Source organism: Mauremys mutica, chromosome 4 (genome assembly GCF_020497125.1).
Source record: "Mauremys mutica isolate MM-2020 ecotype Southern chromosome 4, ASM2049712v1, whole genome shotgun sequence".
In the NCBI taxonomy this organism is placed as follows: Eukaryota; Metazoa; Chordata; order Testudines; family Geoemydidae; genus Mauremys; species Mauremys mutica.
Genome location: NC_059075.1, coordinates 31,013,055 through 31,038,997, shown reverse-complemented (window position 1 = coordinate 31,038,997; position 25,943 = coordinate 31,013,055). Strand labels below are relative to the sequence as shown.

General features: G+C 42.2%; 1 protein-coding gene across 1 annotated transcript in view; it reads right to left on the bottom strand.

Moving 5' to 3' along the window:
* The window catches only part of CCDC88C (coiled-coil domain containing 88C), a 133,228-nt gene that overhangs the window by 47,533 nt on the left and 59,752 nt on the right, over nucleotides 1-25,943 (bottom strand). The window contains exons 4-10 of the mRNA XM_045013229.1: nucleotides 23,752-23,821; nucleotides 11,960-12,018; nucleotides 10,045-10,128; nucleotides 8,077-8,217; nucleotides 7,043-7,227; nucleotides 6,201-6,282; nucleotides 5,586-5,744 (exon numbers count right to left, since the gene is read on the bottom strand). Of these exons, the coding sequence (XP_044869164.1) occupies nucleotides 5,586-5,744; nucleotides 6,201-6,282; nucleotides 7,043-7,227; nucleotides 8,077-8,217; nucleotides 10,045-10,128; nucleotides 11,960-12,018; nucleotides 23,752-23,821 (780 nt within the window). The remainder of the gene's footprint in view (nucleotides 1-5,585; nucleotides 5,745-6,200; nucleotides 6,283-7,042; nucleotides 7,228-8,076; nucleotides 8,218-10,044; nucleotides 10,129-11,959; nucleotides 12,019-23,751; nucleotides 23,822-25,943) is intronic.

The window sequence follows — 25,943 nt, the reverse complement described above, 5'->3', positions numbered from 1 at the left end:
ATCGATGTGTGCCTCAGTTCCCCATCTGTAAAATAGGGATGATTGCACTTTGTGCTCACAGGAGATACTATGATGGTGGCTGCAATAGAGACGTCTGTGAGTAAATGAATAAAGAGAAAATGTTGAAACTCTGATATTTTAAGACCTAAATTTTGGGCCAAGTTTGACCAGAGCGGATGGATATGTTAAACTGTCTGAACCAAAACAGATGAGAATGAGTGGAGTTAAAAACAGGCAGCATGGTGGGTGTAAAACAAGTACCAAAAATACTCATATTGAAACAATGGGTCAATCAGAATATATTTAACAAACTGTCCTGCTCAGTCTGGACCACAGCCGTGAGAAGTAAGATGGTGTTTTACCTCATAAACATCACCTCAGAATTATCTCTGAAACTGCTTACCAAGCAGGAACTGATTATTTAAGTGTCTCATGAAGAGTCTAACTGTGTGCCAAGTAAGGTATACACATATTTGGTCTCTGTTTGCAAATCACACATTGTTGGGAGCCATAATATCTGAGAAATGGGAGGTACACACCATGCAGGTGCCTGAGGGGCGAGGGGGAGGAAGACCTGTCAGATCAGAAGGTTTCTGATGAAATCTTAAATTAAGAACCTTTTGCAGAAGCCTGTTAAAGTTGGGCCAACATTATTTACTTGCACCCATTTTCTGAGGTCATCTTTATAGTGCAAACTTAATTTAAGTAATTACTCCAGGATAGCTTTATAAAGTTATGTTTCAGAGCCTGGAAGGTAGAATTGTTCTTAGAACAGCCTATTATAACTAATGTCACCACAGATAACCCTAGGGTAGCACAACTGACCTGAGAATTGGTTTGGCTATAAATCAGTTTTGTATTAGATAAGCAGAATGGTTGGGTGTATTCTTCATGGGAATTAAGATATTTTTTTCCTTTTAAATTAATAAAACTCTCAAAATGGTTTTATAGCCGTGGGGTACTTTTAAATCAACGGCACAGAATAGTTATCTATGGTCTTTTACGATTTATAACACATTTACTTATAAGAGATTCCAAAATCAATTAGAGGAAATTTACCTTAAAACTCTGACTATAAAACATCCAACAATTTCTGATCTTGCCTTCATAAACCTCTCACTGAATTAAACCAAAGAATTTGGTCTGCAGCCTTAACAACACAGGCCCTGATCCTGCAAACACTCATATCCAATGAGTAGACCACTTAAAATTAAATCTTGGCATATGTATTTGCAGGATTGGGGCCAGACACGCACACGCACACGCACGCTATGGAAGTTGCTCCTGCTGAGCTGCAAAAATGTTAGCAAAATGCCCTGGAATAATTGCATTTTGCATCCATCAAACTAAATGAAAATGTAAAAGAAATGCTTTTTAAAAAATTTTTTAATGTTCACTGGAATTTCTTCCCATTATCCTGTGGGGAAACTTATTGCAGTTGGGGGAGGAAAAAATGCAAGTAAGACTCCCTGGTCTCCAAAAAGAATCTGGTCTCCTGGAGCAGCACTAGACTCAATGGAGAGGAATGCTGCAGCAGGGTTTTTACGTTGGAGGGAAACACCTCCTCAGAGGAAGCACTGCATTAAGCCTGCCCCTGCACATTGATAGCTATGACCTCATTAAGCCACCACAGCGGGCAAGTCCATAGCTGGGCTGCCCAGAGGATTCAGGGGGCCTGGGGCAAAGCAATTCGGGGGCCACTGCCATAAAAAAAAAGTTGCAATACTATAGAATACCATATTCTCGTGGGGGCCCCTGTGAGGCCCGGGGCAAATTGCCCCACTTCCCCCCGTCCCGGGTGGCCCTGGTCCATAGACTGCATTTGCATTGTGTTTTCTTAGATATATAATCAAATTAAAACAGCATTTGGTAATTTCTTCTTGTCGTGAAAGACGTGGAAGGAAAATATTCACCTGCTCAGACATGTCAAGTCTTGCTCGCCTGCAGTGAGGCTTGTTCCTTTTGCACTTGTTCTAAGGCAGCTTCTCTAATCTCCCTCCTGCCATTAGGGACTTTTAGCCTGTGGTTTAAGGAGCTATTTAAAGTCTCACTCCAATTTCTCTTCTCTTACCTCTTGTAAACTGCCTCACATGGTCTGCCCTCCATATGGCACTTTCATGACCACTGCCTGGAGATGACATTCAATAGGGGCATGTTTTCATGGCTGTACTTCAAGTACCAGAACTAGAGGCTTGTTAAGTGCCCATCATATGTTTCTTCACTGAAGTGCATGCAGTTAAAATGGCCCCATCTATGTGAAATTTGTTTCAGAGTCTCAGACCCTCTGAGCTTAGGAAGCTACCAATAAGCATCAGGGGAGTTGGACCAGCTTTATAACCTAGTGGTATCTCTCACTGTCAAGTGAGAGACTAGAACTAGACCCCTGCTCCGACGCTGGGAGTGGTTCTGAGGAAACTGTAAATCCAGCTATTTTTCAAGGGGGTGAGAGGAACGTGAGTAGGCACAGCTCTGAATTAAGTCCTATTCATTACACCTCACTTTGAAGGACAGTTGCTTGAGGCAGGGGGGAAATGGAAGGGAAACTGAGGGATAACACTGGCTGAAGGACATATATATTGTCAGATTCTGGCTTCATTGAAGCCTCTTTACATTGGTACAGCAACATAAGAGGGCCAGAATCCCCCCTGGGGAATTTCCTGAATGCAGCCGGCAGGGGCAGCACAAGGCCAGAGGAGACAGACTTATGCTGCCCTTCTACATCGTGGGATGTGCTGGAGTATTTAGGACAAGGAGTGGCTGGAATGCAAAATACTGGCAATTTTACACTGTGGAGCAGCCCAAAGGCAGCTGAAGCAGCTCCTAACTCAGGTGTAGGCAACCTATGGCACACGTGCCAAAGGCAGCACACGAGCTGATTTTCAATGGCACTCACACTGCCCGGGTCCTGGCCACTGGTCCGGGGGGCTCTGCATTTTAATTTAATTTTAAATGAAGCTTCTTAAACATTTTTAAAACCTTATTTACTTTACATACAACAAAAGTTTAGTTATATATTATAGAGTTATAGAAAGAGACCTTCTAAAAACGTTAAAATGACGTTCTAAAAACGTTAAACTGGCACGTGAAACCTTAAATCAGAGTGAATAAATGAAGACTCAGCACACCACTTCTGAAAGGTTGCCGAACCCTGTCCTAACTTATGCCAGAGGACACATTGACTCCCTAGAGCAAACAGAGTTAGAAAGGTGCCAAGAAGATGTAAAATGACCTTTGCTCCATCCCCATGCCTCCAGATTGCAGCTCTTAGAGATGCAGCACAGAATCTCACCTATGATGCAGAACCTCGACACCCAACACGGAAGAAACAGAGGTGGGAGACTGCATAAGGGATGGAAGAAAAGACATGAAGGAGAGCTCTGTAAATTTTACATTATGGATCAAGTTAACTTGCTACATAGGAAACAGAAGTGGTTAGTTTGAGGGTATCGCTGGCTCCAGGGCAAGCCACAGTTCTGAGAACCCAAGTACGTACAGTAGAATGGCTGCCCTCTTGTCTCAGATGAAGATAAGAGGAAGCACTAGCCTCTCCCATTCTACCAGAACCAACTCCTCCTCATGCTTTGGGCAGCAGACTAAAGTACAGCAACACAGAGCTGAAGGGAAAATGTCAAGACGTGGCTCTGCTATCTAGTGTGCATGATAGGGTTAATGCACAACTGACTTGCCAGCTTGAGGGAGTAGGAGAGAGAGACGACTTACAGTAAAAGATTCCAGTAAACTGAAAATTGCCAGCAGAGAGGAGCCTGCCTCAGTTTGCAGTTTATACATTTGATACTCAGCAGGCTTAGTGGACCTATTCATAAGATGCAGTGGACAGCTGGTCCTTTAGGTTGGCAAAGAGAAAAATGTATTTACAAGGCGAGGTTTGCAAACCATAAAGAACTGCCATGTTTTCAGCAGGGAGTGTTATGGGCATATGTTTTAGTGACACTGATACCCCATTATCTCAGAGCCAGGAGCTTCATCTACTTACAGTTAGGGCCCAATCTTGAAGTCAATTGCAAAATTTCCTCTGGCTTCAATGTAATCAGAACTGGGATTACATGATTCCAAGATTCAGCCTCCAGAATCAATCTCAGACAGTCTTTTGATTGCACCTGACTCTGGCTAAAGTGCCACATTCTTCCATTGGAAAGGCAAAGAATTACTCAACCAGCCCAAAGCATTCTCTTTGTTGCTAGTGGCATGACAGTCACAATCAGATATTTATCCATAGGACAAGCAGAAGAATTTTGTCTGTTTTTGGTTAACATAAAGGTTTCATACACAGTAAAATAAACAAACGAATTGGATGCTGCAAGGTAGAGGACTTCAGTATTAGTCTGATTCAGTTCTGGAGCCCATATACAGTAGATTCAGTGAAGTATTTGTTGACAGCTGTTTCCCACAATCTCAGTCACACGTTGAGTCTATCCATTTTCTTCAGCATGAACCCTAACAGAAGCAAGCAGGGCTAATGCAAATTCACTGAGCAGAGCCATCCCTTGGGTGCTGTGAATTGGGGTGACTGTTCCAGGCCCTGTGCTTTGGGGGGCCCCAGGGGCCAGACCAACTGGCTGGTGTGGTCGGTCCCGGAAGTGACGGATTCATCACTTCTGCCCCAGACCCTGCACCCCCTTAAGGACAGCCCTGGTACTGAGGCAACCCTTCCTGCCACAGGTCACTGCTATCTTCCTACATTACCAGAAACAGGTCCATCCATGTTTCTAGCACAGAATCCTCAGCTCTCCCTCTCTATTAGTTTTAGGTGGAAAAGAATTAGTAAGAATGAGCAGCAGAAAAACTCCAGAAGGGTAGAATTAGGTGCTTGTACTGTGGGTGAGATGAAATGGGGTGGCAGGTATCCCTCTGTATAAGGGAAATGTAGGGGATCTCGAGAGTTAAAGATGAGATTAGCCAAGAGGCCTAGAAAGAGAGTGAAATAGGATGAGCAGTGGCCTGAAGTGGCTAAGTTGAAGATATTGGTATTACTAATAGCGTAAACTTATAGGTACAAACACTCCACTTAAGAGCAGTTTCTCTGTTATTTACTAAGGCCAACATTTGCAGATTTTGATTCCTAAGGTTTGCCATCTGAAACTATACTTAAAAATTTCTAGCCACTTCAATTGGAGCCGCAGATGCTAAGAACCTCTGAAAATATCAGGCCACTTATTTAGATAATTAGCACAGGGTACTCACAAATGGAAAATTTTGGCCAAAGAATCAACTCTGGCACAAAGACAGCTTGAAAATTTACTGCAAGGACCCAGACCTGTAGTGTCAAAGAACAGGGCTGCTACAGTCAGCCACATAATGGAGACCCAATAGATCTATAACGAGGGAGCTTTTCAGCACTGGCCTAGCCCAACTCTCACTGTTGAGAGTTTTACCGCTGACTCCAATGGGGGAGCAGAGCTAGGCCATTGCTGAGTGCTTTCAAAAATCCCATCCATCAGGTATTTTCTGGAACTTCAGTTTGCTTTAATGTGTGGTAGAGTGATTACAAATGAAGCATGAACTGGTGAGCAGCACTGGGGAAAATGGGCCCTGCACAGCAGATTTTTTTCCTGATCTTCACTTGCCTCCATACGAGCCTTGTAAAAATCCACATCATGCAGTTTCTCTTTACACCGGACCAGTTCCATCTCGAGCCTCTCGACTCTGTTTGCTCTCTCTCTCAGTGAATCCAGTTCATCTCTGTATGCTCGGGCAGAGCGTGCATCAGCTGCCAGATGGATGTTCTGGGAAAAGTGACAGACAAATGGAAAAAAATAAAATTAACCCCCCATGCTGGTAAAACTCATGACATACCCCTTCCCCTGCCCCCAAGTCCAAATGAGAGGAAGTGAATGGAAAGCCAGAAGTGACCCTATGGCGCAAGTGTGGGGAAGCCTTCAATTAGCCATCAAACTCATTGCAGGATTGAGTGGTAACTCAGCCTACAGGGATTCTTCAGTTTTCAATGATCAGTGCTGTATATGCTCCAGGCATTATTGGACAAGTCAGTGAACTGAACAGATGAGACCTGCTCTCACCAGTAAGTCACTGCATTACTCTGTCACAATCAGACCAACATGCTGCAGTAACTTGGTTCCATCATTCAAATTTCATGAGAAGAATTTTTATCTTACTATTGAAAGCAATTTTTAAAGTGTTGTGTGTCACAGCAGTGTTACAACTGAAGAAGCTCCACTTACCTCCTGTTTTATTTTCTGCAGCTCTAGTACAAGCTGTTCTGCTTCATGTTTAGTGTCCACGAGTTGCTCAGATTTTTCTTCCCTAAAAATGATTAGGAAAAACTTAATAAGAAACTATAACAAGGGTTCCTGGAACAATACTTATGGCAATAACATCATGGCAAGATGCAGGGGGTATTAGTCACAGGGTAATCTGGACACAAGACTGTCTAGATTTTCTTGGTGCTGCTCCAGTTTCAAAGTTACCAATAGCTGCAGATGTTTTCGTGTGGGGCCCTGAGCCACAGGAAATTTGGGACTGTCTCTCTTTTTTAAATCATCATTTCACCTGCCATTCCTGCCGCCACAGCTACCAGCCATTTGTAATCAGTTCTTCCCAACAATCACTGCCAAGAAGCGAGGGTAATGTGTATGCATGTGGGGAAGGGGAAATACCAACTGGAATCAACAATCTTTGAAAACTTAAGGATGGCATAGGGGTGGGGAGGGAAAGAAGGAAAAGGAGAAGAAAGAGTGATGGATGTGGGAAGGCAAGAAAAGAGGGAAGGGAAAGACAAACTAACGGATGTTTGAGATTGGTGACAAGAAAGAGGGAAGATGGGAGAAGGTGAAGCCAGCTACTTTGCACGCATCCTTTCCTTGAGCAACCGTCCACCCCCAACGTACAAGACCCAAATCTACAGCAAGTCTGCATGCTGAACTCCGAGACAAGTCAAGGAGTTGAAGCCAATGGGCAACCCGATGCTGCAGACACAGGCTTAATACACGTTTACTTGACACTGTTAGCAAAGAACCTGAAATAGAGAGCACTTCTCCAGCAGCCCAGGCGTTTAGTGACTTACAATTCCTGTCGGACCCTTCTCAGCTTTGCTCGTGTGTCTGCCAGCTCAACAGCCAGGTGCTGCTTGTCCTCACTGGAGAGACGACTGGCTAGGTTTGGTGAAGAGTCTGGACTAGATGTTTTCAGAGGACTTGGTGGTTGCTGAGACTGCAGATAATCTCTCTCCTGAGTGAGATCCACAATCAGCTGGAAAAGGAGAGAGGCCAGTGGCATTAACAAGAAATAACAACACATTGCACTTATAGCTCCTTTCACTCAAGCATCTCAAAGTACTTTGCAAAGTGGGTAATTATTAGCCTACCTTACAGATGTGGAAACTCAGGCACAGAAGGTTCAAGTGATGTACCTAATGTCACACACTGAAATCAGTGACACAGTTGGGAACAGAACACAATTTTGATTCCCAGTCCTTTGCTGACCACCGGAATACACTACTGCCTAGTGTTTCAGATAAGGACTGTATTTTGCTTTGAGTTTTTATAGAAACTGCAACAATTTACAGGTTTAACAAATATAATCAGAGTCAAATCAATAACAGTAGGAAGAGGAGGAAGTTAAGAGATCTCAGTCGGGAGAAGAGAGGTTTCTAGCAGAGATCTGAAATAAGATTAACTGATGAGTCACAGATAAAGAGAAAAGATGTCACTGGTGGCATAAGCTAGAGACAAGGCTCTTGAACCAACAATGGCAGATATTGTGGGAAGGACAGAAAAGTATCCACTCAGAGAAGAGAAGAAGAGACAAAAGCTTTAAGGCAAATTCACAAAATAAAGCATATTGTGTTTCCTGCACACACTTCTCCTTCACAGATCAATTCTCTGTAGCTCGAGTATACAATTTATGAGAGCAGCAAGGGATGATTAAACATCACTCTAACGAATGCTAGAATTTTTAGAGATTTAATAGAGTGACAAGAGACTGAACCTTAAATGAAACATAGAGGCAATCAGTACAGAAGCAAAAGACAATAGAAAAGCAGAGCCTGTGTCTGATCCCTCAAATGAACTGTATGAGAAACAGACATCTCATTCATACTTCTGTGCACTCGTCTCTCTCATCAATAAGCCTCTTGAGATGGAAAACCATATTCCTTGAGAGAGACTCCAGTTCTTCTGGGGCCATATCTGGCAGCTCTAGCCACTGCAAGTCAAACACATTCTCCTGGTTCTGAGTCACCTGCAAACAAGAACAAAATACAGTTTTTGTTTTTTTAATTTTCCCTGATATATTTTCCAATTTTGCTTGTTGAATTGATTCATTCTGTGCAAGGATTTTCTTTCAAGTTTGCTACTTATATAAATCAGCTGTTGGAATCAGTACAGTTCCTCTTCCAATTGTCACCAATTTTCAAGAATCGATAAGTGGGCAAACCTAGTCATAAATGTCACTTTTCAGCCAATATAGCCAGGAAATGGTGCAGAAATGCTCAGTTCAACTGCAACATCATGTAACAAAGCTTCTAGTTTTCACAAGATAGCTAGATTTAGAAAAAGTGGCTGGATAATTTTGTGCTCAAGAACACTTAGAGTACTGTACTCAACTCTCAATCTTCATGCGGGTGAGCTAGTCTCTGCAAGAGTCAGGAAGGTATTGGCCCTGTATTGCACAATTAGCTAGATGCATTATTGTGGGGGTGACAAGGTTTGTGCTTCCCCTGACGCTCTGGTATTTGATCACTGCCACAGGGATTATCTGACTTAATAGATCTTATGTGGCAGTGATCTAATCTGGTATGGGGAAAAAAAATTTTTTTTAACTATAATTCTCTAAAAATTGCTTTTTTCCAAATGTTGTTGCTGAAAACTGCACTGCACTGGAAAGGTTATTTTCAAGTTGCTATGTCCACATTTAGGGCTATACATGTTTCTGCTTTTACCAGAACCATATTCTTTATATTCCTTAGTCTTTAAATGAAATTGCTAGTCTGTGGGATCTGCTTTTAGAAAGCAGATTTTAAAATATATTAAAACGTTATTGTCAACATCTTTTAACAGTATGTGTTCCCCAACCCACCTAGGTTAGTTGGTTTTTCGCTTCTGCATCCGATGAAGCCAGCACATCCTGAGAGAACGTGCATTTTGTACTTGAGGCCTGTCCCGTAGAGGGCATTTACAGAAGGCTTCACCTGAACTCCCAGAAAATGGGATGATAGCTGTTGTTTGAGCAAACTTTTTTTTTCTTTAAACAAAGCATTTAGAATCCAGGCATCATATGTCACCAAATTATACCATTTTTAAAAGACTGAAATCAAATTTTGGACCATCGATAATATTTTCAAAAGCACTTATGTGACTTAGGTGCTTAAATCCCAATTTCAGAAGTGCTGCAGGCACTTGGGAGTCTCATTGCCTTCTAATGGGACTTAAGCTCCTAAGTGACTTTTGAAAATAACACTAAATCACTAAAGTGCTTCTGAAAATTTTACCTGAAACTCTTTTTGTGTATTCTTATAAAACTACTTTCAGTCTGAGCTGACGTTTGGCAGTTCTGACATTTATCACTGGCACTCTTTGAGAAGTGGTTAGCCCAGTTAATTTCCCAACCACATAGTAATTTTTACCTTTTAATTTGATTACACTGAGAGGGAAGCAGTGATTCCCAGCTCACGTAGACATACCTGTGCTAGCACTACACAAGCTAGCATGCTAAAAACAGCAGCGTAGCTGGAGTAGCAAGGGAAGGTGGCTCGGGCTAGCCACCCAAGTACATACCTCGTGCATCCGGGTGGGCACATATTTAGCAGGTAGCCCAAGCTGCTACCCAGACTATCCGGGCTACGCTACTAGTTTTAATGTGGGTATGTCTATGCGAGCTGGGAATCATACCTCCAAGCCCAAAAATAGATATACCCATACATTCATGGAATGTATCTTTCTTTGCATCAAACACACTAGTGCCACTATGAAAGGTTAACCTGTGCTACTACATAGCAAAGTAAACAATACCACTGAACCGTCAGGAGAAGAAAAAAAGAAAGCAAGCTTCAAGTGCTGAGAACCCTACCTCCTGAATGTGTGAAACAATTCCAGCCTGGGTCTCAATATCCAGTTGTTTTATTCTTTCGATAAACTCTTCCTTTCTTTCACACTGTAAACAAACAGAAAATAAATACACGTCACTTGAAAACAGCTATGGATCAAAACTCTACCACGGTGTTGTTTTTGTTGAACATCTCTGCACAGCTAAAAGGACACTTGCAACACCAAGGGCCAGACTCTGTCACGCTTACTCACATTGAGTAGCTAGTGCTTTATTGCACTATTCCAATGCTCCTTGAGGTCACTGAACTAACTGAGGAGCCAATGAACATGCGGTCTGAGTAATGGTGACTGAGTCCTGCCAAAAGTTTTTAAACTTAAGGCTAAGTTAAATGTAAAAAAGAAACCCAACCAAAACCCAACCTCCCCCCATCCAAGCTAAAAATCAAGGATTGGATCCATAGCTGGCGTAAATCAGCAAAGCTCCACTGATTTCAAAGGAGCTACACCAACATATACCAGCTGAGGATCTGGCCCTAATTTTACTTTACATCATTTAAACCATTTGTTTACTTTTTGCATTTTGCTCATTTTGGGCAATGACAACAGATCAGTTGGTTTTGGTTTTGCTTTTGCTTCTGCTCACTTCAGCTTCATTTATTGGTTCTTGGGCACTAATTAAATGTTTGCTTCGTATGTAAAATATTTAATGAAAAATATATGACATTTTAACTCCATAGCTTCACAATTCTATTTTTATCAAATTAGTTTTGTAAATCTTAAAAAACAAAAAAATACCCCACACAATGACAGTCAGTGAAAATTTGGGACCCCAAGTTGGCAGAATCTCTAGACAGAAGTAACAGAGAAGTTGTACATTTCCACAGTCTGTTTTCTGTTGATTCCATGATACACAGTGCCGATTTTGGCTCAATACTGAGTACAACCATTCACTTCAGGTCTTTAAACAGGAACTGAGACTATTCAGCCCCTTGCCGAATCAGGCCTTTTATTCTTTGTGTTAAAATGTGTTAGTAAGTATAAAGTTCCGAACAGCCACATGAAGAGAGCACTGCTCTGACATAATTGACTTGACATAGCTGGGCAGGGAGAGTGTCCTAAGGCATGACAAGAACATTAGACAGACACACAAACAAGGTCAATTATAAGCAAAGACTGGCCCGCAACATTCCTATTGTCTGTTACAACAGTTTACAGTGGAATTCCAAACACAGAGCTTTGGTGTGCAGGACACTGATTCCTTTATTTGGTTAACTGTCATGTATTTCAGGGGAATTTACCATGTGTATCGGCTGTCCACTTGGTTTAACAACACAGCATAAAAACCCTCATGTGATCATACAGAGTTCCTATTTAGGACTTTCTATCTACACATATTAAAAAAAAAAAAGGTGCGGCTGAGTAGTATGCGTTAGAAGATAGTGATTAGATGTTGGTTTATCTATTCTCTTTGCACTAATGTACTCCACTACATTCCTGTATATTGTAACAACAACAAAAAACAACAACCCCAGAACAAAAACAAACCAACTCCCTCTCCCCCACAACAATCCTTAGACTAAGGAGATTGTTCACACTCCCATTCTCTCCTGCAGGAATTACTGTGTGCCAATGATTTGGATTGCCTAATTGTGACAGCATGTATCAAAGCACTGGTTCAAACAGTGGCAAGGCAGGTGGCAAGCTGAGGCTATAGCTTATTATGCAAAATGTGCTAATTTTTCTCCCATCTCCTTTCCCCTGTTTTTTCTGTTTCATCCATCTATTGTGTCTCACAATTCTAGACCACAAACTGTCTGGGGCAGTACAGCACTTAGCATAATGGGACTGGATCACTGATTGGCACTTCTAGTTCCAGCACCAAAATCAGATTCAAACGACATATTAAAATATTTTGTAATTCCATAAGGCATGTTCACCTGCACAGCACAGCCCAACACCAACAACAGCATCTTCTTAATTTCATCCATACTTTTACCTACATTGAAAGAAAAGAGGCAAATCAGTCCACATGCACAACACGAGTCACGAAAAATACTTGCATAAAGTGATTATCTCAAAACGCAGAGCAAAGCCCTGTCGGATTGGAGTAATACCCTTTGATTTAACTGAGTGCTTGCATATATACACACACATCTAGATCTGTTTAACATGATTTCAATGCAGCAAAATGGTTGTTATAGATTCAATTAACAGATCCGTCAAAGCACTTATGCATTTGCCTGTACAGGCACCATGCTTGATCCCTTAATTCTGATGAAGTAAAAATACAAAGCAGGAGTGGGGGGGAGGTTGTTTTTAAAAGGAAACCCCCCTGAAAACCCAAATTACACATTTTAAAAGTAATCACCACACAGCTTCCCCCAGAGTTAAAATCAGAATGCTGAAGACTACTAGTGCGTACTTAAATTCATTGTCTATCAAAGAGTGGTATGCTTCAGCAAGGAGCTTTGTCTCTTTCTGCAACCAAGTGTACACACTTTGAAGTGAATGCTCCATGTGCTAAGAGGAAAAAAATGGGCTGTGTAGAACGGAGAATATTCAGCTACCATATGCTCGTGGATCTGGCGGGGAGAAGGGGCATAAGCAGGATGCTATTGCAGGGAATCTTGCTGTGACCAAGAACCCAGCAAGTATCATTCTCATTCTTAGATGAAGAAAAAGAGTGCTATGGAAGGGAAATTGCTCTGGCTTATTGCCAAGTTCAGATCTTGTCTCTGCAAAATTAAAATATGGCTATTACCTCCTCATTGGGAAGCAAAGAAAGTTATATATAGTAAAGATAAGGGATGAAGAAATTAGAAGAACAAAAGGTTGAGGCATGACTGAAATTGCATCTCCAGCTGGTAAAAAACTGGAGGCAAGTTAGATTCAAAATGAAACATCCAGGAAACGCCTGACATCATACACACCATGCCAAAAAAATAGGCAATGCATAGTTTTCTCTCTCTTATACATCTGTAAATGTATGCACTCTTCACATACTGTATAATAGCGAGATAAACATTTTCACATTCTGCACCTCTCTACTTGGGTGTTCAATTGTTCATATCTATATACAGGCAGAGGAAGGAAATTCCCTCTGCTCACTGAGTTTTTGTGTGTAACTGTATTAACACACCACCATGCCCTTGTAAGGCTGTACTGTGCTGTAAATTACATGCATCTGCAGGACTGACAGTAGAGAACTGGAGTGAAATTGATTAATCAATTATGCTAACCCAGCATTTCAGATTAACAAAGAAGGCACACTGACCTAAATTAGCAAAAGGGTGGAGTTTCAACCTGAGACTCTTGCAATGCAGACCAACCAAAGTTACTCTTTAAAAAAGAATTATTTTGCTTTTTTTTTCTCCCTATTTTCTTTTAACAAAAGTGCCCTGAAGCATCTAAATAAACCATTTTTGTTAGCTAAATTTTCCAGGACAACCTGAGGACAGGATGCTTTGTCTACTTAAAGAAAAAACAACAATTTTATAAGTATCAATTTTAAAAGAAATAAATAGTTTTTCAAGAGTGCTTCACACAAATTCGCAGTGCCTCATATGTATAAGAGCTGATTTATCAGTAGGGCTCCATAAGCAGAGCTCTAGTCTTCTAAGAAAACCTACAGTTGTAAACCCTACCAGATCCCAGGCTATATTACAAGTATATTTTTATTTCCCTTCAGGCTATTTTAAACCTATTTTTCAAAAAGGGTTAACATCCTTCCTACATAAACACACAGTGTTACAGTATTCATGGCTCACTCTCTTTTGTACAATTGAATTTTTGTGTACACATAGAATCCACAGTTTTGCACAAATAAAATAATGCTACATTATTCTGAGAGATACAATCAACGTGAAATGTAGTCAATACCAAAAATGAACAGTTAGAAGTAGTTTCAGACAATATTTCTGCTTCTACGTATGCTTGCCAATTCTTCTGGCTTTACAATCAAATTTTCCTAATTAATTTTTTTTCTGTGTCTCCTGTTACACCATGAAAGACCCTATGTAAAACTGACTGACTATACAGGAAGATTTGTTATTAGGTGTTTTAACAACAGGAACAAACAATTCAGAGACGTGCTTTTAAAGTTGATGAACCTTTTAAACACTATTTAAAAAACAACAACTCCAATACCTTTCTCCATCCTCCCACCAAATGCAGCTGAATCTTACTATATAGCAAGTGCTGTCTCAGGTGAATCAGCTGATCCTGCATGGGCGTAAAGTAAGCTTTCTTCCTGTGCTTACAAAATACTCCTTTTACAGGAATGGGGCCCCACACATTTTGAAGCCAGTGTCTGATAACTATTTGGTCCAGTCAGTCACTATTGCCCTAGGCAGATATTTAGCACTGGCCAGAAAACAAGAATTTCATTTAATAAAAAAATGGAGGTTTTGGCATCATTCCACATCAGTTTCAGAGCAGACTCTGAGCAGGGACTTGAACCTTGGTCTCCCAGATCCCAAGTGAATGGCCTAGTCACTGGGGTTCTTCTGGGGTCATTCTCTCTGACCAGAAATTCCCATCCTGGGCCTGAGAAACCTTCCTGATAAAACTTTAATCAAAATGGACATGGTTTTGGCTTTGACATATCAGTATTTTCTGATGAAAAAAATGTGTCATTGAAAAATTCCTGCAGTTTTACAGATATTGCCCAGGCATCTCACACATCTAATAGGACAATCCTAGGACAATTTTGAAATGAACAGTTTACATTCCAGGAAGAGCAGAACATGGATCTAAATTAGAAATCTTGTTTGCTTCTGCATTGTTTATTTAGCATATGCAATCAGGTCAAGCCAAGCCACAGCGTTCTTATCAACAATGTTCAAGGCATGAAGATCTCCAGGAAGCTGAGTAATTTTGCAGTCCTCAACAAAGTGTGTGATGATTTGTGGCTGTCCACACTGACATAGTGTACCGTCTTTAAAATGCCACCGAAATTCTGCTGCAGCACCAATTCCATGTCTGATACGAAACTGGTTGAGAAGGCTCCATTGCCGTCATAATAAATCAAATCCAGGTTGACATTGTATGGTGTCCAAGATAAGATAATTATTTGTCACTTTCTCTGTGAACCATGAAGCTTGCCCTACGTCCTCTACTGTAAATCCCTCACCTGGTAAACTTATCCACAACGAGCGCTGTGAGGGCAGACGACCATATGGTGGATTAAACAAATCTTTAATTAACAGTAGATGTGGTATATCACACAATTTCATCACGAGCTTTGCTGCGCTTTCCTCTCTGCGAACACTGGGTGAAGCAATATTGCAAAGAACCAGTAATCGTGGTAGAGGAGTAGATTTAAGTATGCCTGAAATAATACGCACATTGGAATGAAGTTGTATGTCGATCATCCTTGTGTGAGATGAGCGAGCCCATACTGGAGTGCAGTACTCTGCCGCTGAATAACACAGTGCCAAGACTGAAGTGTGTAACATTTGGACGTTGGCACCCCATGTCATTCTGGCCAGTTTTCCGAGCAAGTTGTTGTGCGTTTTGACCTTAGTTGCTGACTTTGTACAATGGTCATGATATGTGAGAGTTCTATCCACAGTGAAGCCTAGATAGAGCAGGTGTGACTCATGCTTTATTCACTGACCATTGAAAACTATGTTCAGCTTTCTGCCCGCTTGTGCATGATATAAATGGAAGACACTCGACACAGTCTTACTTCCACTATTAATCAGGTGCCTCCGATGACAATAATTGGCCACAGCCACCATATCTGCATACGAAACACTCTCAAGTATGTCAAAGGAGTGTGACTAAGTGCTTACCTGCATTAGGAAGTTATCACTATATCCCTACGAAAAGAGGGCACCATTAAAATACTTTGTCTATTGTGCTCACCACATGGCCCTTCCCACCGCGCCACCTGCCGGGAGGGCTCTGCGCAGCTCCAATCGGCTGGGAGGGAAGGACGTGGGCTGCCCTGCCGAGTTTGCTGCAGGGTGCTCCCCTTCTCCGCGCTGCCGCCCCCTACAGGGCAGCCAGAGCAGCAAACCAAAAAGAAAAAGAAAAAGAAAAAAAAAGGGTGGCCGGAATGCCGTCCCTTGGAATCTGCCGCCCCAAGCACAAGCTTTCTTGGCTAGTGCCTGGAGTCGGTCCTGCTAGTAAGTGTACAACCAATTAACCCAAAAGGTGTAGATGTTACTTAATCCAGTCTGGCTAGGTCTTCACTGCAAAACAATTTATTTGTTTGACAATGGGCTAACTAAAGCAGGATAGAAATCCTGCTGTAAGATCTGAGGGCGGTGAGGCACTTTTAGTTTTTGCTGTGGGGTAGCTAGGTGAGGTCAGTGCTAGACCTTGCTTCATTTCCCTCCTGGTAAAAACTAAAAGTGCCTTGTCCCCAATAGGATTTTACAGCAGAATAGCTAAAGCACTTCAAATTATCTCGCAGTAAACAAATGACTTTTTTGTTTGTTTGTTTTTGTAGTAAAGGCAAAGCCAGAGTTTAGGGGAAGGAATGAGAAATCAAAAGGAAGACTCCAGCGTAGTAGCTAGTACTCACAGAACCCTTTGCTGTCAGAAGTGTTCCAAAGCAGAGTTTTTTTATTAACATTTTTTAATGCTTGAGGGTATGTAATGCACATCTAATGGTTTCTATGGCTCACTAGACACACTCTGAAGGTCATGAGGTATATTAATAGTTTTACTCTATAGGCTGCACATATGTTTTAAAGATAATGTGTTAAAGTTTTAAGAGCCACATTTAGTTCAATTCAATGGGGAAACTGAGGCACAGAAAGGTTAAGTGGCTTATACCAGATTACAGAGCAAGTCACTGGCTAGAACTAAAACTGTACTGTGTACACTTGGGATTAAAACAACACAGTGACAGACCTGGGACTTATGTACAGAATCATGTACATTTGGGATACAATATACCTTGAACAAAAACAACTATTCTTTATCTCCAATTTAATAATGCTTCCTCCACAGCACACACTCCTGCAGTGCTTTCTAAAGGATTGATTTGCATTATCATAATGAGGTGGGGAAGCCATAAGGCACCATGCTGATAAAACTGGAGACTGAAGTCCTACATCCATAGGAAAGGCACAGCATGAGCAGTCGTAGGCAAGCGTCCCTAGGCTGCTTCACCGAAGTGTTTCAACGCTGTCTTATGTGGTTGAGAAGATAGTGCCCAGCTCAATCCAGCCCTTGGGATCTCTGCTGAGATTGCCAAGAAGAGAGCTACATTGCGATGTGGATAATGTCTACTAGGAACTGAACTGAGATGTACACACTTATCGCGTGGGTCAACCAACGGCTGACCTGGAATGGACTTGAACCAGCAACCAAAGAGAAGGGCTCTAAATTCAACACAACAGCATTTTCCACCTTGCTGAAAATTCCAGGGCAGCTGTTCCTATGCTAGGTCTCTGAGCCAGTGAGGCAGCCAGTGACCTGAGGATTTGCAGAAAAGCCATCTGCTCTCAACAGTGGGAAAGGGCCTTTGGGTTTTTAGGAAAAAATCCTGTGCTCTGGGATTTTTCTCTCTGTGGTGTGGGCCCAGAACATCCCCATGGTCTTTCAGGAGAGGGAGGGTGAGAAACAGATGGCAGGATTGGGGGAGGGGAGGGGAAGGTGGGGAAGGAGATTAGGAGACAACAACAAAAAGGAGGATAAAGGTAAAGAGAAAATAAGAGAGATAAACGAGGGAAGGTGGAGAGGAAGCCGGAGAGAGAGATGAGAAAGAGAGAGTGCAGAAGAAATGGTAGATTATGAGTTGATACCTTTTATTTATTCACATTCCTACTGTGTATTAAATTTCCTCAGCAGAAAACAGGGAACTGTAATGTGTTTGTGTGGCGGGGGTTAACATCCAGCAGACGGTGGAGCAGGTGAAACGTGGGAAAACACATCGGCACTCATTTCTTCCAGTCAGAACAGAGTCCCAAATTATATAAGACGGAACTCTACAGTTAACATTTTAGAGACAGAGCTTTGTTATTAACAGGGAAAAACTGTACAACATATTTTACAAGCCTTTGTCTCCTTGGACAGTTATGAAACAAAATAAGGAAGGAAATCAGGCATGAAAAAAAATATACCAGTGGGAGACTAAATCTTTTATGATTATAATGAAAAACATTTTCTACCGACATTTATTAGCAGGGACTTTTGGCTCACTCCTGTGCAAGGACTTAACGGCCTTTAATTTGAAAAATATACTGAACCTGCAAAGTGTTTCCAGAGGACGGAAATGAGCTGTAGGTCTAGTAAATTAAGTCACTTTTTTTAATCTTTTGAAGGAAGTGAAGCTAAAAACCCTGAAAGGCTCAGTTTAAAAAAAGGAAAAAAAAGTGCACATTTCAAAATGTTCGTTTCCATCAGTTTCTGAAGTATCAGTACTGTGTGTGTTTGGGTCTAAGTGAAGGTTGCCGGGCAACTGAGAAAAAGAAACAAAGTCAGTTACAGAAGTTCAGGATCATCATACATTACCAGTTCACTCTGTGTGTATGGGGTGGGGGTGGGGTAAGACATGCGGCAAAGAGGAAATTACGAAAGACAACTATGGTGTATTATGTTCATTACAGCTCCCCCATATGCGCCATGGGATATGTGGAGTTGTAATGAAATGATGAGATTGTACAGTGAGAATTACCACTGGTGGGAAAAATATTCCAAAGGGAAGAAGATGGCAACATGTGAATGCAATGCTTTAACAACTGTATATTGTACAAAGCAGTAGAGAGAGAACCAATCCTGCATCTCCCAGCAGAACTGTCTAATGTGTCTCAAAAGTTTTCCACCGCTATGAACTCTCAGATTTTTTTTCAGTTCCTTACTTTTCAGGAACTAAGTATTAAATGAAACAATTCAGCTCGCTCAGAGGCTTTTTTTTTTTTTTTGAAATATTTATCCTTATCTTCATCTGAATTGAACCAGATGAAATTAGCATGGACTGGAAAAAATATTCAGAGGGCACGGGGAAGGGTTACATCTTCTAAACCCAGTGGGCATGTGCCATTGCATAAGCACTGTTCCACCGAAAACTGTAATGCCATTGTTTGAAGTGTTAAGTCCAGGAGATGTGACTGTACTTTTAAGAGCAATATAGCAGTCCCAGTGGCCTGAAACACTCACATATATAACATGGATGAGTATTTAAGGGATATAAGTATCCTCACTTACTACCAAGATCCCTATTTTAACATATATAACTCCACTTTGGTCTACATCTTACCAAAGACAAAGGAAAATTCACAATTTGAATGGTCAAACAGGCAATTCTGGAAGGTATGTTTTAGGCAAACACAAGTTGGGCTCAATACAAGAGTGATTGTCCCTTTTGGCTTTGAATTAATGACTCTATGAAGGCAGAAGGGACTCAGAAACCTTTCACAGTTTGAGCAAAACAAATCATCCCTTTATTTATTTACTTATTTTAAATTAAGCAAAATTTCAGGAATCTAAATATGGGATCTGATTTATTTCCCCAACTAATATGGCTGTCTCAACCTCTCCCTTTTCCAGGAAAGCATACAGACCCTTTACCCATGTTAGTTAACTCCTGATTTCCCCCTGCTCCCATCAGTACAAACCCAGATCCCACATCTACACCCTCTTCTGCCTCCTCCTCCTCACCTCTAGTGACATTTGCCCCAGCCTGGGCCCTCCCTCCATCTCTCTCCTCTCCGTCTCCCACACCCATCCCCACCCTCTTACGCCATCATTCTTAACCTCACACCCATCCTCCTCTTTCCTCTTGCTGTCTCTGGAATACCCATTCCATCTCTATAAATAATCACATCCATCCATGACCTCTTCACATCTTGCTCCCTCCAGCTCTTGGTTCTCACAGAGACCAGGATTCCTTCATCTGACATAGCCTTAGCAGTTGTACTCTCTTATGGAGGCCTCTCCTTCTTTCACACTCCCTGCCCTGGATCAGGCCCTGCTGGGGGTGTTGGGCTTCTCCTCTTTCATTCCTGTCACTTCCAACTCCTCCCTTCTCCCCCTTCCCACTCTATCTCCTCTTTTGAACAGCACTGAAGCTGACTCTTCTCTCCTCTCCCCTTCCATGTTGATGCTGTTTACCATCCACCCAACTCCCCCAAACATCAGCCTTCCTCTCTGATTTCAACTCGTCTCTCTCTTCTTCTCCTGAAAGTCTCCCACACTCATCCTCAGTAACTACTTCTTCTATGTTGGTGACTCCTCTGACCCCTTAGCTTCACGTTCCCTCATCCTCACTTCTTTATCGCACATGGAGCCTTGGTTCAACTCTTCCACTCATGAAAAGGACTCAGCTTGGTCTTCATCAAGCTCTGCTCTCTCTCTCTCTAATCTCTCTCTTGCGGAGTTCCCCCTTTCCAACTATTACCTGTCACTCTGTCCTATCACTTCTATGATTTCCAGTGCAGCAGTGTGGTTGATTTCTTATCTGCTCTCAGCCCTCTCTTCCTTGCGTCTCTCTCTCTCCCCATTTTCTTCCACCTATATGGTTACTGATTCTCTCCTTGTTTCACTTTCCTCCAAATCAGACCTCTCTCTAGTCTATGTCTAAATCTTTGAAATTCTTTCTGCACGACACCTCTAAGATACGGTCCTTCCTATCATTCCACACTGCTGAAGCGCTTGTCCCTCATCATATTACATCTTGATTACTGCAACAGCCTACTCTCTGGACCTTGGCAAATGCAATCTTGCCTCGCTCATATCCATTCAGAATGCTGCTGCAAAGATCATTCTTGTACCATGTCACTTTGACCATGCTACCCTTCTCTTTGCATCCCTTCACTGGCTCCCTCTTTCTTGTATCAAACATACCTATTGTCTCCACTGTCAAAGGCCTAGCCCCACCCTACCTATCATCTCTCATTCACTACCAAAGTGTTGACTGCCACTTCTGACTGGCCCATGATATGAGCCTCCATCGGCCACTCGTTAAATTTTCAAACAAGCACCTTCATGCTTTCTCCCAAGCTGCCACTCACGGTTGAGAAAAGTTCCCTGTAAACAGCTGCAAAACTACCTCATAATCCACCTTCAAATTCCTCTCCAAAACACTCCTTTGCTGTGATGCCTACAAAAAACCTTGACAACAGCTAGGCCACTGGTGTGCTGAAACCATTGTTTCCTTGTACTCCCCTTGAATACCTGTCTGTATCCATTTGTTACCTCTTGTCTTACATTTAAAGGTCAGTGTTTTTGTTCTGTTTTTGTACAGCACCTACCACAGTGGGGTCCAGGTCCACGACTAGGGCTCCTAGGTGCTATGATAATATAAATATTAAATAATAACTTCAAATTTTCCCACCAATCCCATTGTTTTCAGCATTCAAGTTGTTCCACTTCTGCATTATCAAGCCTCTACTGCAGTGTACACTCCTGTATAATATTAGCAATAATACTTGTAGTGTCCCTGTACTTGCGTAACAATTAATTGAAATCCACCTTCTAAAAAACTTCAAAGGGATTAAGCAAGTGAGTGGTTGTAACAGAAGTTTGGAAAGTAATGAATATGGGCCAACAGTGGCCATTCTAAAGCAAGACTTTTCTACAAGAAAGATTTCAAGTGCTTGTTAAAAGTGGGGAAAGAAGGACCGAGACTGATTTCAGGTGGGGGAAGAGAGTTCTACACCAACCGGACTCCCATAGCAATGATCTCCTCACCAAACACAGTGGCAGGACTGTTTAATATTAAGTGGTATCTAAATGCAGATATCCATCAGGTTCGCATTCTAGGATGTTTTGAATGCAGCTTCCACTTTGAAGGGATTTGAAAACCTACCGTAGTAGCTTTTTGTCAATTGATGCTCACATCAGGCCAGGAAGACAGGCCAGCCAGCCTTTTCCTAAGATGGATCTCAAAGTTGCTCTGGGAGGGATGTTACGAGACAGGAGGAGAGGGGAGAAGGGTGAGGACTAGTGACCTCTGAAGGTAGAAAGCAACACAGCTACATCTACTTCCAGAAGAACAGTGGCCCAGAGAACAGAAGTACTTGAGGGGGGTTATGTAGTATGTAACACACAGACTACACTGGCAATATATTAAAGGGAGACAGCAACTTCATAATCTGCCCTGGGCGAGGGGTGTTGTGTAGCTAAGCTGCCCCAGGGACAGACCAAGAACAACCCTCTGGCTCACAACTCACCTTTGAAGGGAAGGAAGAAGTAATTCGTGCCTACTCTTGGCCAGCAGCAGATTAACTCCCCCTTTGCTCCTGGACAACTCTGCTGCCTGGTGCATTGGATGTATGGAGTCAAGGCTCTGCCCTCACCTGTTCTCTGTGCACATGGCACACTCCCATGCCTGTTCTCCCCGTTGTACTGGGACTGGCCATTCAGATAGCCTGTAAGGGGGGTGGGGGAGCTGGGCTTGCAGACCTTACACTCCTTTTTGTGGGCATGCTGAGCAAATGGCAATCGTAACTGCAAAGGTGCCAGGAGTACAAACTGTAGTGGGTCCATGGACTGGAGGATAGATTTATTTTCTGACTAAAAATAAAACAAAACACCCCAACACTGCTGCTAAGCACAGCAAAAAGAAACCTCATGCTGAGGCTTACTATTCTGGTGAGATGTTTGTTACACCACATCGTTCTCAATCAACACTGGCTATCCAATTTTCCTTCTATGGTAAAACTGGTATTTCTTCCTTGGCTTTTGCAAGGAGGGAAGGAAATAGGCATTTGGCATAAAGTCAAAACCTAACAACAAACCCATAATTTTAGAGACATGCAGGGCTGGGAACAATCATTTTCAATATTCTGGCTAAACCCCAGCAGTGAACTGGGAAAGTCAAACATTAGCTCAGTGGTTCCCAACTTATTTTTGGTGGTATTCTCCGTGTGATGGAGTGGCAGGGCAGGGTGTCCGCCCTGGTGTCCCTTAGCAAAATGCCTGGCATGATTGCTAACCATCTGTTGTCCCATTCCCCCACCCCCATCTATTCTCTCCTTTCCTTGTTCCCCTATACTCCTCCTTTTCATTTTCTCCCTTTCTCCATGTTGTCTTGTGTATTTTTGCCTCTTCCCCCACTTTCTTGGTGGCAGTCCCTTCATCACAGCACATGCCACCACTTAGCAAATGGCTACTCAGACAGCACTGCTCTTGGTGCAAGCATCCACAGCTGGCTTTATGGGGCCACATCCATGTGTGCTCTCACAACTGAGCTGAGTGCTGCAGGAGCAGAGGACAGGAACACAGCAGGACAAGAGACATTCCCATGTCAGCCTACATCACAGGCTGTACTGGAGCAGAGACCCAAGGAAGGTAGCTTCCAAGAAAACCCTCGCTTCTCTTCTACCAGCTATGGGAGCACATGGGGAGTGGGTCCAGAGCCAATCTTCCACAAGAAGAAGGATGAGCCAGTGGCTAGAGTGCTAGTACAGGACTCAAGAGACAGGGTCAATTCTGTGCTCTGCCACAGACTTCAAGTGACTTTCCCAAGATAACACAGGGTCTCTCTGTGCCTCAGTTCCCATCTATGAAATAGAAATAATAAGCCTTCTTCATCTCACAGGGTAATGTCTGGATAAATACACACACAAAAAATTGCGAGGCACTCATATACTATGGTAATAGGGGCCACATAAGTACCTGAGATAGAAAGAATTAGCTTTTTCTCTCTTCTCCCCATCCCCCAGATTAGTCCTAGTGTGGGAAACTGCATGTACAATATCAAAAGAAAAAAAATTATGGAACTAACAAAGTTGTGTACAACTCGAAGGAAAAAACTACCCAAATTACTCACCGGAAAGAGGATCTTTGCCAATCATTAAAACGTTTGGTAAATGCATTACGATCAGCTGCTGGAGGACCTCCTAAATGAAATAGAAAATTGTAAACAAGAGTCAGTCAAGAATCCAAATCAATTGAATCATGCAAAATACACAGCCCTATTGATCCGCAAGGCTTCGGCATGCTGGCAGTTAAGGAGGTCACAAGGTGAAGTCTCACATGAGACATAAATCACTCTTTGAAGATGGCTACAGACTCTACAACTGAGATACACCAATGGTCTCTTATAATGATGGTTAATGTAGGACTTACGGGTCTCACGATACTAATAAAAATGAATGCAAAGTGATGCCTGGGCATAGCCATCAATCACACCTTTCCTCCTGACAAGACCTTTGTTCGTATAGCGCTCAACCCATAGTTGCTGCCGTTCTTCTGGATTTACAGCTGCAGCATGTTGACCAAAACGATGTAAGCCACTCTGGTATGCCTGGTTAATTCAAATAATTCATCAAATTATTTCATGGGTCTGGACATTTTAAGGATGGATTGGGGGGAGGGGAGGAGGAAAGAAAGCTATTAATGTGATCTCCTGCACTGCTGTGAGAAATTGGACAGAAAAGCTGAGATTCTTTAGGTACAGGAGAGCTGACACCCCGCCTAAATACTAAGTTTTCCCATCATAGGTCTTGGGCAAGTGTCATTTTAATTTTGAGGTCTGTGGGGAAATCCCCACAATAGATAGAGAACAGGAGGTCACGTTACTTTGGCAGGTTCCATTTTTCAAAAACTGTCAGCTATTTGAAGCTGAGCAGGGCCTTGAAGTGCCAGAATGGGTCCTGAGGAGATGGATCGGCAGCCAGAGGGCAGGTGCAGTGGTCAAAGGAGCATGGTAAGTACACCACAGAGATGACATTCATGAGATAAATTACAGAACCATGTGATTCATGAATATTTTGCAACCTGGCATGAAGGTAACTAGCACTCATTTGGGACGACACCATTATTTCTCTCTCTTTCCCCTCCCCCGAATAAAAAGATGGTCTTGTGTTTCATGCACTGGACTGGGATTCAGGAGATCCAGATTCTCTACCCATCTCCCCCTAACCTTTGGTAAGTGCCTTAACCTGCCTGTCTCCATTTCCCATCCTACCTCAGAGGATGCTGTGAAGATAAATTCATTAGTGTCTCAGATATTATGGGATCCAGAGCCATAGCAAAGACTATAAATAAAGCACACAGTGTGTGTGTGTCTCTCTCTCTCTCTCTCTCTCTCCACACACACACACACACACTTACACTTCTAGAAAGTGTCACCAATTCATCCAAACACACTCCCCCCTTAAACTACTGGATTGTTATTTCTGCACTTTGAGAACCATCACAAAAGGAAAACTGAATCCGAATGGGTAAGGAAATCATTCACTGATCTAGCAGTGTCTAGGGAGGAATTGGAAGGGATTTTTAAAACCATTTTGGGTGCAATATGTTTCATCTTTTCTCTGTTCTCAATTTAAAGAAACAACACATGTTTAAAGCAATGGTTAGTTTGCATAAAGAAGAAATGTGTTAATACCACAGCTGATACCTTTGGTGATGTTAGGAAACAAGAATTTAACCAAACACTACATTGCATCAAGATTTGTGACTTGGACTGACTGTTTGTTGAGTCATTATCCAAATGCTGTACAGTACACGTATTTTCAAGACATGCTAAACAAAAGTTTGTTTCCACTTGTTGCCAACAGGTGCAAAACACATTAGATTTCACAGCACATGGCCGGAATATGATACTCTGCTAATCAGTTCCACAATGCATTGTCTCCTTTGGCAGATGCAAATTCTGACAATTCAGTTAATGAACTTGTCTCTTACTACTGAGTTCCTTGGCAAAGGAAAAAATTTTTTTCAATCATCCAGCACATGGAGCGGCACTGAGGCAGGAATGCATAAAGAATTCTTGTTGTCTTTGTCTAATCATCAGATCTCTTGCTATTTAGCTAACAGAGACAAAAGGCACTGGGGCTAAACTTTATGTAGTTAACATTCCCACACGCTCCTTCTGCAAATTATTATTTGATTACCTCACCCAGTATTTAAATGACTAGCTTCCCTTCTAGTGATGTGAGTTTATTCTCTGTAAGGTGGCATGCAAGAATCTTTGTTTAATTGTTACTAATATAAGAAATGGGCCCAAACTGTGAA